Here is a 12065-nt window from a genome sequence, read left to right on the forward strand (position 1 = left end):
TAGGACATATAAAACCACGTTGTTGAAATGTTGACTTTTAAGCCAAGACATGTTGGGTTTTTTGGGTGACCTATGTGAGAGTGGTGGAGCAGAGGTTAGAGAAGGGCCTTTGATCAGAAGATCGCCAGTTCAACTCCCAGTACCAACAACACCAACATGTAAGTGGGATAGGTGAAGCCCCCACACTTGCCTCCACCCTCATTTGCCCCACTCTGGGCCCTTGAGGGGGCAACACATCCTAGAAGCTGCAGCTCCCTTTACACTTCTGTCCATCTTTAGAACGGCTATACAGAAAGTAATTTTGTTGTACTTCACTGTGTAAGGATAATGAAAACATTCTGATTCTGATTGAGAAAGGCCCTTAACCCCCTCCATCTGCTCCCTCAGATGCCCTAGATGGCAGCTTTCTGCTCCACACAGAGGGCTGTGGTAGCTCAGTGGTCTGTGGTTGTGTCAGGAAGGGCATCCAGCGTAAAAATAATTGTCAAGTTTTTATGCGACTTAGTTCACTGTGGCAACCCCTAAAGAAGGGAGCAGCCGAAAGAAAAAAAAAATGGACATATAAAACCACACTGACAAAATCCCAGGTATGTTTAGGTATATGTAAGATTATCAGCCTAGCATGTATGTTAATGGTCTGTGTAAGGAAATTGGAGTACCCGTAGAAAACTCACGCCTGCACGAAGAGAACATGTAAACTCCACCCAGAATGGCTCCCGACAGATTAAATCTAGTGACCATCTGACTGGGAGACAACAGTTCTACCAACTTGTTCACTTGTTCATGTTCAGGCTGCTGTTTAATACACAGTATTATAATACATTATTATTGTTTAGCATGCATCTTAGATCCTTATATACGGTTTATTTGTTTATACTTTATATTTTTGCTTTTTTTTTTTTTGCTGTAACTGGGACCTTGAGTGCACAGTTCTGTTCCACCTCGTGTACCACACGTGATGTGAATGACAACAAAGAACCTTGAACTGAGCCATCGTGTCACCCCAAGTGGTTCTTTTGAATCTAAAAGCAGTTCTTGAATCAATTTTATTGAACTTGTTTTTTGCCTACAGAAACAAGTGCACCAACAGGTTTTAACAAAATCAAACACGAGTTTGAAAAAAACTTGCCAAAATATTAAACAATTCTCTCCAGCTTTTTACATTAGAAACAGATTCAATTTTAAGGCCAAGTTTTCTACAAGTGAAAGAGACAAGTGCTGAAAACTCAATGTCCTATTGGTGTACTTAACTAGCTCCAGTAAAACATCTTCATTTATTCTGAATTAATAAGTCTGAATGCAGCATGCCATTGGAGGACACTGCATCCTTGTTGAGTTAATCAAAAGTAAATGAAAAATACAGATAAAACATTCATGACAGCATACAGATTCATCAGAGAGTGGTCTGAAAGCACTACTTCTGAAAATAAATATATTTGCTCCATTATAAATGAAAATGTGTTTCTTTAAAAGTTAAGTATGACAACTAATTAAAGTGGTTTTATTTTCATGTGAAAGATAGATCGGTGGCTTGTTCTTTGAAGAAGCTATAAGATATAAATAAATATTTAAAATGAATGCATCATTTAACACTTTCAGTTTTATGTTTTTACTTGATCAAGGAAATGACCCTGATTACCTGTCAAGTGACTGTCTCATCTAAGGGAACACTATCACAGAGTATCAACAATACAGCAGCTTAAGTATAATGTAACCATGTGAATGTTGTATTAAAAACAGATTTAAACTCTTTAAGGCTTTAGGGGGACACCTTCTAAGTGTAAAACATATGGGTACCAAACATGACTAGTTATAGACATGAAAAATGTGACAACGAGATCAACTTGACAACTATGACTGATAAAAATCATGGTGGGCAAAAAAAGGTTCAGGAACTAGCCTTGAATCACCAACCAATCACAAACCAAGTGAATATCACCCTCAGATTTGTCAGTAATCAGTGAACAAGCACCCGTGTCATAAGGCGTACCGTGAAGGTTGATTGCAGTGGTCTGATTTTTAGTTACAGAAATTTCAACCACAGACTGATTTAAAATGGCCTAAAAAAAAAAAAAAAAAAAGCCTCAAGTGGCAAATTTCATACCACTATCTCTTATGCAGTTCATCACAGGTGAATACATTTCTGTGTTACAGATTATTTGTCTCAAATTTAGTGCGTTGACTTTCACAGATCTTTTCTCTTTGTGTTTGGATTCCTTCATTTAGGTATCCAAGCAGAGGAGGGAATCTCGTAAATTGTTTAAATGGCATATGAATAATTTATAAATTGAGAATATTGCAAGATTTTAAGCAAACATTCACACTGCCATGCTTTAAAATTGTTTCTAAACTTTTGTTTTGAATGAAAATATATTACCACCAAAATCTAAGGAGTAAGGAACAATTCAGGTAGAAACCTGTATTTGATCAAGCCTTGGTGTTTATTTTTAGAATGTGGATTGTGTTTTTTTATGTTACATATTCATACTACCACAGTCACTGACACAGCAAAGTCTGATGTTATTATTCTCATCACACCCATGAAGATAAATAAATCTCACACCCTTAGGACATTATCTTCATGCTTACTTAACCATCATTTATGCTAAAGCACAAGTGCCACTGTGTCAGAATACATCAATTAAACAAATGACTAATTTAAATACATTTTGACACCCCAGTCCAATAACAAGTGGACATAAAACATAAAATGATATAAAAGTACTTAGTTTAAGGTAAAATGAGGCTCTCAGTTTATCAGGAAATACAGTCTCTGGTCTGTCCTCTACAGAACACACACATACACACATCAGGATGTGCAACAGACATATCTGTCCACAAAGATGAATAAAATGTATGTCACATTTTAAAATCAGACAAACTCACAGAATACCACAAAGCTAATGTATTCCACTTTTTTGGTAGAAATACCTATGAGGCTATAAGGAAATGTGGGCATTAACAGAAGTACAGCACAAACCAGACGCAACTCAAGATGCTCTTTTTTTTATTATTTAATTTCAGTTGTTATCAGGATAAAATAATATAATAATTTTATCTCAAGTTTTAGGATGCTGCTACGTTTAGGGCTTGGAAATAATTTATGACTTGACCAGGTCTGCGGTGAGACTTGGCTGTGTGAGTTGAATGACTACTTCATTTGTTTAAGCAGTGCAAACGTGCGCAGAGCTGCACCGATGGTGTGGTGCTTTACACAGCATGGAGTGGTGTTCGTCTAAGAGTTAAAAGGTTGAACTAATGCAAACACACACAGTGATTTTTAGAGCCACTTACGTTTTACCAATTAAACCAACATGCATGTTTTTGAACTGTGGGAGTAAATCAAAGTACTCAGAGAAACTCAAGCATCCATGAAGAAAACAGCCAACCCCTTGCAGAAAATCCTACACAGCTGGGATTTCAATGTTAGACCTTCTTGTGGTGAAGTAACTGCAACTAGTTGCTGCCATTCAGGATTTCTTAATTTATATTAAATACTATTTATATTTTAATTTTAAGTTGTTGGTTTTTTTTTTTTACTCCGTAATGAGAGTGCAAACATTTGAAAGGGAAGTACAAAGTATTTTAAGACACATGTTGTTCAGGTGTAATTTGGGCTTAAAGTCTGGAAAGTGTCTTTGCCTTTCAGAAACAAACTGTATAAAATAAATGAATAGTGAACTGTCAGGCCACTCGTACATTTTGAGCTACATGCGGTATATTTTTAAGAGCCTTTTTGCACTCAGATTTACTGTCACTTCACTGACCAGTTCTTGCAGTTGCTGCTAAAATAAATAAAAAGCTCAGTGATGGATTGATTCTGGAGAAAAAGGTTAAACTCTGCCAGGCATGGTGCTTAGATTTCTGGGTTACTAGTTCATTTTTATCTCATCAAATCAGAGTAAATTCCATAATATCCCTAGAATACAATAGTCATATGTTGAGTAACTGAGTGTCACTGTTGTTTCTCATAAAATCTTGCCTGACATGGATACTGGGACGATGGTCTTCATGGTAGCTTCCCATCTCTATATAACAATTCTAAAGCTTTCTGGATTGGCTGTCAGTTTCATGGAAAGCTCATTAAACAAGGGAGGTGACCGAATGACCAGACTTGCATGTTTGTTCACTCAGTTTGTACACACATCAAACTACAAGAGTCACTTTGGTTCATATATTGCACTGAGTATTTATTTGCCACATTTTGTAAATGTTTATAGAGAGCTCCCCAACTTCAAAACAAAATGCAAATGATTGCCTGTTTGGAAACCAATACAGTGAGGAAAGAGAGGCTTATTTATTCTATTTTATTAAGCAAAATATGAAGTCTGTTTTAGATAATTATATGCATTAATTCACAACTATGGTTGGCATGGCAGCACAGTTGTTAGAGCTGTCATGAAGGTTGTAGGTTTGCTTCTCAGCCTTTCGGTGGAGTTTGTAGGTTCTCCCTGTGCAGATGTGGCTTTTCTCTGAGCACACTGGTTACCTTCCACAAACCCTAAACATCCTTGTTAGTTTAACTCTAAATTGTCCCCAAGGACGAGTGAGTGTGTGAATGGTTGTTTGTCTCTATGTAACCTTTTGATTGACTTGCAACCTGTTTAAACTGTAGCCTCCTTCCACAGTGATTGCTGGAGATAGGTACCAGCTGCCCGTGACCCAGAATAGAAAAGCAAGTAAAAGACGGACAGATGGATCATTAAATCATTGTGTTTTGTTCAGGACGCTCCTCAGACTGGTCGTGTTATCGGTCGCTGTCCTTGGTGCTGAAAATCTCCATAGCCTCTTTTATTTGTGAGCACTATTAATTTAAGATTGTTAAAGATGTAGAAGGCAGTTTTTTCATTATTATTATTATTATACCATGATTATATAAAAAATGTAATGGCTTTCATTTTTGTTTAAAATGCAACAGAATAACAACTGAAGAAATATGTCTACAGCCAACTGTTGAAAACAAATTCAAACTACTTGTTTCTTTTTTTTTTATCTTGTGGGTCTCAGCATTAAAGTATTGTGTATGTCATGCAAGTTTGATCCAAAGGATGGCTTGAAGGACTTGATTTGACTTTGTGATTGGATTTGTCATAAGACATTTAGAGGAATTAAATTACTTGCAATCTTTCGTTACTAAAATAATAAAATATAGCCTTTTTATTTTGATACAGTTCTTCACTTTATGAGTCAAAGATGTAGTACCTAACAAAATCTGACAGCCCAGGACCAGAATTAGTAATTTTCATTATTTTTCCCTCCTGTGGTCACCTTCTGGTTTCTATTTTCTCACCCCCTACTTTCCATAAACTGTTATCCAATTAGGTGACTCTTCCTGCTTTAATCAATGGAGACGTGAGCCAGCACACAGTGGCATGAATACAGACAGTCACCACACATTGCTTCACCTGCTTCACAAGTACCGTCTACCCTAGCTGGACAATATAAATAAGGGGATGGGCTGTAGGGAGTAAAATGTAAATACAGGAGACAGATGACAACTCACAATCATGCACCATGTAGGAAGAGATCGTTTTAAACACATGCACACATTTTTTTTCAATTAATCTTTTTCATGGAAAAAAAAAACATAAAATTCTGACAGCTCAAAAGTATTATATTTTACATTTACAAAAATATAATTATAGTAGTTGTCATTTTTAATTGTTCACCTAAGTAGCTTCTTTGATTACAAGACATGTTCGAGGTTAGAGGTTAAACCTGCAGCAGTGTAGAGGTGTAGGCAATGCACAGATCCTGCAGGCCTCACTGTCTAGTTACAATACCATTAATTCACAATTATTTTAAAAAAAAAGTGATATGTCTATATAATTTTTATTATTATTATTTGATCCAATTCACAATGAATTATATTTAGTACCAAGTGACAACTGTGGCCATGACTGCAGGGCTCTAAATTACATGTTTTAACCAAAAGTTTAAGACCTTTGAACAAACTTTGACAGGTTTAAAAGGGTAACTTTGTTAAGATGAACAAAAATCAATTATTTTCAACCCAATTTATTCTACTCTTTTGACAAAATTAGGCACACAAAGAAAGGTCGATGTGTGTTAAATTTTCTTCATTGTACTAAAACAAATGTTCATTGATCATAAATTAGCATGATGCTCTGTTTATCACCACCATAAACACTGGAGATGGGGAGCTGAAATTTGAATTGCAGGATTATTAAACACACAAATCATGACAAGACTATCAATTCGACTTTGATCACACGCTTAGGCTCGTTTACCTCATTATTCTACAGAGAAAGACAGATCACAACCAGAATCCCCCTCCCAATCTGTGCATCTCTCTTGCAGCATCATTATTTTTTTTTCTTTTCTAAGCTGAGTGATCTCCTTTTAATCCCACACCAAATACACCTCCTCAGCTCTTTTTTCCACACGGAAAGTGTTTATGAGAGCGGCCCAAATGATGATTACATAATGAGCTACTACCTCTGCAAATCTGCTGCTAATTATAGTTGGAAAGCCTGCAAAATCTGAATGAAAGACAAGATGCTAATTACACTGTAACATTTCATGTATGTAAATTGAGCTCTTAAGGAAAAACCTGTGGTTAATGTTGCTGTTTATCACACTACAGACGGCTGTGGGTTCTTTTTACCAATGGTTAGCTGTGGCAATTCATTATTAACCCTCTAAATGTCACTGAATAATTTATCTAGCAGCATTTGATAAACATACATTAACTCCAGATTATTTACATGGTGTCATGTTTATTTACATGGCTTTTTTTTTTAATTCTCACAATTTCTATGGTGTGAAAGAAGAAATGAAAAGCACACAAATGTGCAGATTTTCCATTACAATGTGTACATAAAGTAAAGGTCGTTTTTCATTCCTGGTATTGTAATGCTTTGCTATGACCCAGCTTCTTCAAGAAGGACTTCAGTGAGCTCAGCTTTGTACATTTCCCCAGCCAGTCAAATTGGTGATAGTCCAGGCAGATCGAGGCTAGATAGCATTAGTTTGTCACATTCATCTAATTCCAATTTATGATGTAGCTCTTTTTTCCCTATCGCTGCATCCAATCAGTCTATTTTGTATGCCGTGGTCTATGTAATACATTCTACACTTTACTGAAGATAATTATTAAAAAAAAATCATCACTTACATTCCTAGATAAAACCATTAATTGTTAATCATCTGGATGAAGATAATAACTGGGTATTCACCTACTTCACAAAAACTTGTGAATGGCCAAGCACAGAATGTTCTACTGTGTTTAGTCACTCATTCTCTGTTGCTCAATGGAATGTTATGTCAAATTAGCCGAGAGATAGATATAGACAGACAGACAGACAGATTTTGTGTGTGTGTGTGTGTGTGTGTGTGTGTGTGTGGGGGGGGGGGGGGTTATTCTGTAAATTTGCATTTTATGATCAAATTGCCAAGCAATAAAGACAACCTCTTTAACAGTCCTATGGTTGTAAGATTTACTTATTTCTACAATGAATTTGAAAGAGTAAAAAGTGAATAAATGAATCCTTGAGTTTCCAGGCTGATGAGATGACCTGTTAACATTTCTGGTGATGAAGTTATATAACTGAGTTGTGCTCCCACCTCCCCCCCCCCCCCACCCCAACCCCCACACTTGTATACATGTGCTATGCTCATCTCTATATACCCCTTTAGAAGTGACACTGTCTGTGTGCATGCTTCTTCTGGTTTTGCACAAGGTCATAATTAGTCAACATTATTACATTTAGTTTGTGTTGTTGTGCCAGCCCTGCATCGATGGTTGTTGAATTGTCAACACACTTCCCAATACACTGAGTTGATTTAATTGCTTTTTTGTTGTTATTTTACTTTCTTTTTTCAATGACATTCCATGACATGGTGGTATAGAAAGAATAAAATATTTGGAATCCACATAACAGCTGTAGACCTTAAAAAGTAAATAATCATAATAATAATAACAATAATAAAATAAACACTTTAGTGACATTCACAATTTAGATTTTTTTTTAATGAAAAAAGTGCAAAGCAATTATTTGAGTACATTTTTTAAAAATGTGTACGATTTTGTAAGATATTTTAAGATAAAATTTGTGTCACAACTAAACAATACAATTAATTGTTTGATGGGAGCATGTGCTGATAATTTCAGAAATTATGCTCAACACTTCAACACTAAAGACTAGTACAGTATTTTAACAATGTTCTCCCTCTCAACCCTCCTGCTGCCCTTGGGTGAAAATTATCTCCATGGCCTCGGTTCTAAAACTGAGGCTTTAGGAGTCATTTTAATTTCAAGGACAGAAGGAGAAATAAAATGATGCCCCAGCTAAACCAAGCTGTTCCCAGACATACTGATAGAATAAACTTTAGGACAATAAACTAGATTATTTCATCCTACCTTCTTGTACAGCCTGGAAAGGGTTGTTCCCATCCACAAATTCCACAGAGAAGGTGATCTTTTCGGTTTCCAATATCTCATTGTTCAAATTGAGATCTGCCACAGCAAGACGAAAAACCTCATCATCCTTCCGTGCTGACTCATCAAAGATGGCACCTATTGAAAGCAGAAAAAAAAAGTTAAAGGTTAGCATAAAAAGTTAAATAAAGTTAAATTAAGAAAACAACATCCAGCTCTAAACGAGTTAGTATATCTTAATATCTAAACCTAGGAATGAAATGTGTGCGATTTCCCCGAGCAACGAACACTGTATTTTCCAAAATGTCCAATTTGATGACAAATAAATTGCTAAGAAACTTTCTAAAATAATTAAAGTTGCATTAATTTAAATTTTGATCATATTAAAAGAATAGATGAATGACAATTAGAAACCTAATTTAAAGCACTTTTGTTAATAGTATGTGAAACAAATCTGTGTTCATAGAATGTGGATATGTTAAAACTAGACAGAGTGAAAGTCTTTATTTCATAACAGCATGCTTGGTCAAATCCAGAAATGAGGATTTTAAGTATCCACTTCCTGAAATGGGTCTCAGGAAAGTTGAACTATGGTGAAAGAGAGAAATGGGTTAGAAAGACTGTTGTTTTCAACCAGTTTGACAAGACTGTCAACAAGGAAGAGGGCCGGCAATGGAGGAGGGGCGTACCAAAGAGACCGTCTTATCACAAGCAGAACTGGTTTGTTCCACTTTGGAGTAAGCTGTTGGGGGAAGAATCAGTTTTGTTGTGCGTTTCCTTGACTGATGAAACCTTCCGGACCGAAGGCGAAACGTTTCACCACAAAAAAAAAGAAACTGTCCAGATGACCAGACTGAAAAATGTTGGATTGTATACCTGGATTATTGAGCATGGACGTTGTTGTTAGAAGGACTGCTCATTTTAAACTCAATCACTGTCCAAGCAGGACACAAAGACAGTCAAAGTGACTGCTGCACAAAGGGAAATAAATAAAGTGTTGATGGTGTGCTAGTATCTGTTGTAACCAATAAAGTTCCCATTAGTCAATGCGAAATTAGTCATACAATTAAATGTCAGGCTGCCTGCAGAGACAAATGGATGAGGCGACAAAGAGTGTTGACTGATTGATAGAGATTTGGTATTTGCTTTAAACTGTTACACACAATTAACGGTGTGCTATCTGTATTATTATTTTCTTTTTTCTTCCCTTTTAGCCTTTCAGTTCGACCTACTTTAGCCCTGAATCCATTGAGGTACTAATTGTGCAATCCAATGAAGTGAAGCACTGCTAACCTTTCATATTGTGTGAATGTAGAATATCTGCTTGTGGATGTGTTTAAGGAGTAGTTTGCCATTTGCAATAATGATCAAAGTACTTTGGCTGAAGGCTGTTTGCTACCACCTATAGAGGGCTGTTTAAGTAATTGGTCTTTGACAGTCTGATATTAATACCGCAAAGGTTAAGGTTTAAATTTCACAGAAACTAAAGGAAAGCAGGATGGTGCAAAGTGCAGTTCTTTGGATAAAGTCATACTGGAAACTTTATGCATTAATACATAAAGTCAGTATCATCATTTCAGGGTGTGTCAGTAAGATCACTTCATCTTCTTCATTGTTTAATGGAAGTGCACTAGCCTCTACCTTTTCCAGGCATCCAATTGAATAGTGTGCTATATTAAATTTAACTTAAAGCATTCTTTGTCCAGCATTTACCTTGAATTCCGGCATCTGTCCCAATCGCTTTTAATTTAAATAACGTATTAAAGTTCAACTCCAGAAGGACAATTAACATCAGAACTGCTTTTACACACACCTAATTCGAAACTGCATGCTGTTCAAGGCAATTAAACAGCAATCTAACCATCTCTTCATCAAAAGGCTTCATTAAATATGTATTTCTCAATCATTTAAATCCTCGGAATTCAGAAAATATAAATTCCCCATTAACGGCTGCATCTTGGTTGGTTTTATAATCATGCAGTATAAATGAACAGAGATAAAAAAAAAAGGGCTTGAAAACACAATAGTAAGATACACAAAGACATTAACTATTCCATTAGAGTTGAATTATAAATGGCCTTCAAATCTGAGGACGACACTGCTGGGAAACTATGTGTACAAATTTTTAAGCAGGGATGTGAAAAACAGAGGCAATTTTAGACTTTATGGCTTCTGGAGCAAAAGAGAAGATGACTGATTTTACCACAACATTACAGTAAAATGTACCTGACAGAAGAACATTTGGTTTTAGTAGTTTTGTGTAGATTCTAATGAAATTATTTAATTTTTATTTTGTAGCTATGCTTTATTTTTGGCACAACAATGCAAGGAGTAGCTGAACAGTTTCGTGATACATTTTTTTTAAAACAGTAGCTGACTAAATGGCTCCTTTAATCTGAGCCTGCACAGTGATGTTGCCATAGTAACATGTTCCCAGACATATGTTAAAAGCTGCACAGTGATGTATACTCTCTTTGTAAATGGCTTTATTCCTAAAGATCTCTTTGAAACCAACATCCAACAATGACTATTTTGATCCATTGAGCACAATAAAAATCTAATTTCAAAACTTTAGAATTACAGCAAATGCCATGTTAGAGATAATAATCAGTAATGTCTTGTTTGTAATTTTTTTTTCATTGTTTCTAATCTACCTACACTCCATTTTCCTCTAGAAGTCAAAAATTGTACAGTTTAAATAATCAGATTTCAAAACAGCTCTCATCAATGAACACCCAGTTCATCCAGTGACTTTTTCCCCTTGAAAAAAAATACCCACACGTCATATGTTGAACATACAAAGCACACCTCCATTTTCTTGAAAACATTTTAAAAAAATGGGATGGCACATCTTCCAGTGCGGAATTATTACCGGTGTGTTCTACACTCTATAACGATCAAATAATTGTGCCATAATAATGCTGCACTACTGAAAATGATTGCTTAGTTCAGTCAGTCGCCCTCCTCTTTTCACATGATTTCCTGCAAAATGAAGAGAGGGCAGTGCTGAAAGAGGTGCTCCTGACAAATGATTTTCAAATGTTAAAACAGTTAGAGCAGCATTAGGATTTAATCATTCAGGTCACTAACTGTTTTGATGTTGCCATCTGTTTGCCTTTTTCAAGGTAAAATGGCTGTGAGCTCTGCAAAATCCCTCTCCGTCTGACTCGGTCTCTGCACCTGCCTCCTGCATTCTGACCATCACTCAAGCACCCCGCTCTGTCATTGAATTCCCTTCTCGTTCTCACTTTCCCAACTCTGACCAGCTTCCTCCTACATTTTTTCACAAGGACCACTACCCAAAACACAGGGGGGTTCTACAATACATGAGGGGATCCATCCCACTGTCTCCTAAACAAACTCACACACAGTACTTGTTGAGGCTGGAGCTGATGACAGTAATGCGACAGCAACTCTGACAGACTGACAAGGATAATGACTTTGGAGGAACTCTCTCTCACACACACACACACACACACAGCTGATGTATAGTTGATTTGTGACAAGGCTGGACCTAGGTGTTCTTGTCTCGGTGTGTTGATGAGGGCAAAGTGCTGGTGGTGCTGAGTGATGATGGTGATGAACGGGGGAAGTTATCATCCCGCAGTGTCAAATGTCCAAACACACATGCACACACACACTCACACACACATACCACACACAC

General features: G+C 36.4%; 1 protein-coding gene across 1 annotated transcript in view; it reads right to left on the reverse strand.

Moving 5' to 3' along the window:
* Nucleotides 1-12065, reverse strand: part of grid2 (glutamate receptor, ionotropic, delta 2) — a 724936-nt gene that overhangs the window by 614585 nt on the left and 98286 nt on the right. Inside the window, exon 2 of the mRNA XM_037680996.1 lies at nt 8384-8539. Coding sequence (XP_037536924.1) covers nt 8384-8539 — 156 coding nt within the window. The remainder of the gene's footprint in view (nt 1-8383; nt 8540-12065) is intronic.

Source organism: Nematolebias whitei, chromosome 8, assembly GCF_014905685.2.
Source record: "Nematolebias whitei isolate Nwh7 chromosome 8, NemWhi1, whole genome shotgun sequence".
Taxonomy (NCBI): Eukaryota; Metazoa; Chordata; class Actinopteri; order Cyprinodontiformes; family Rivulidae; genus Nematolebias; species Nematolebias whitei.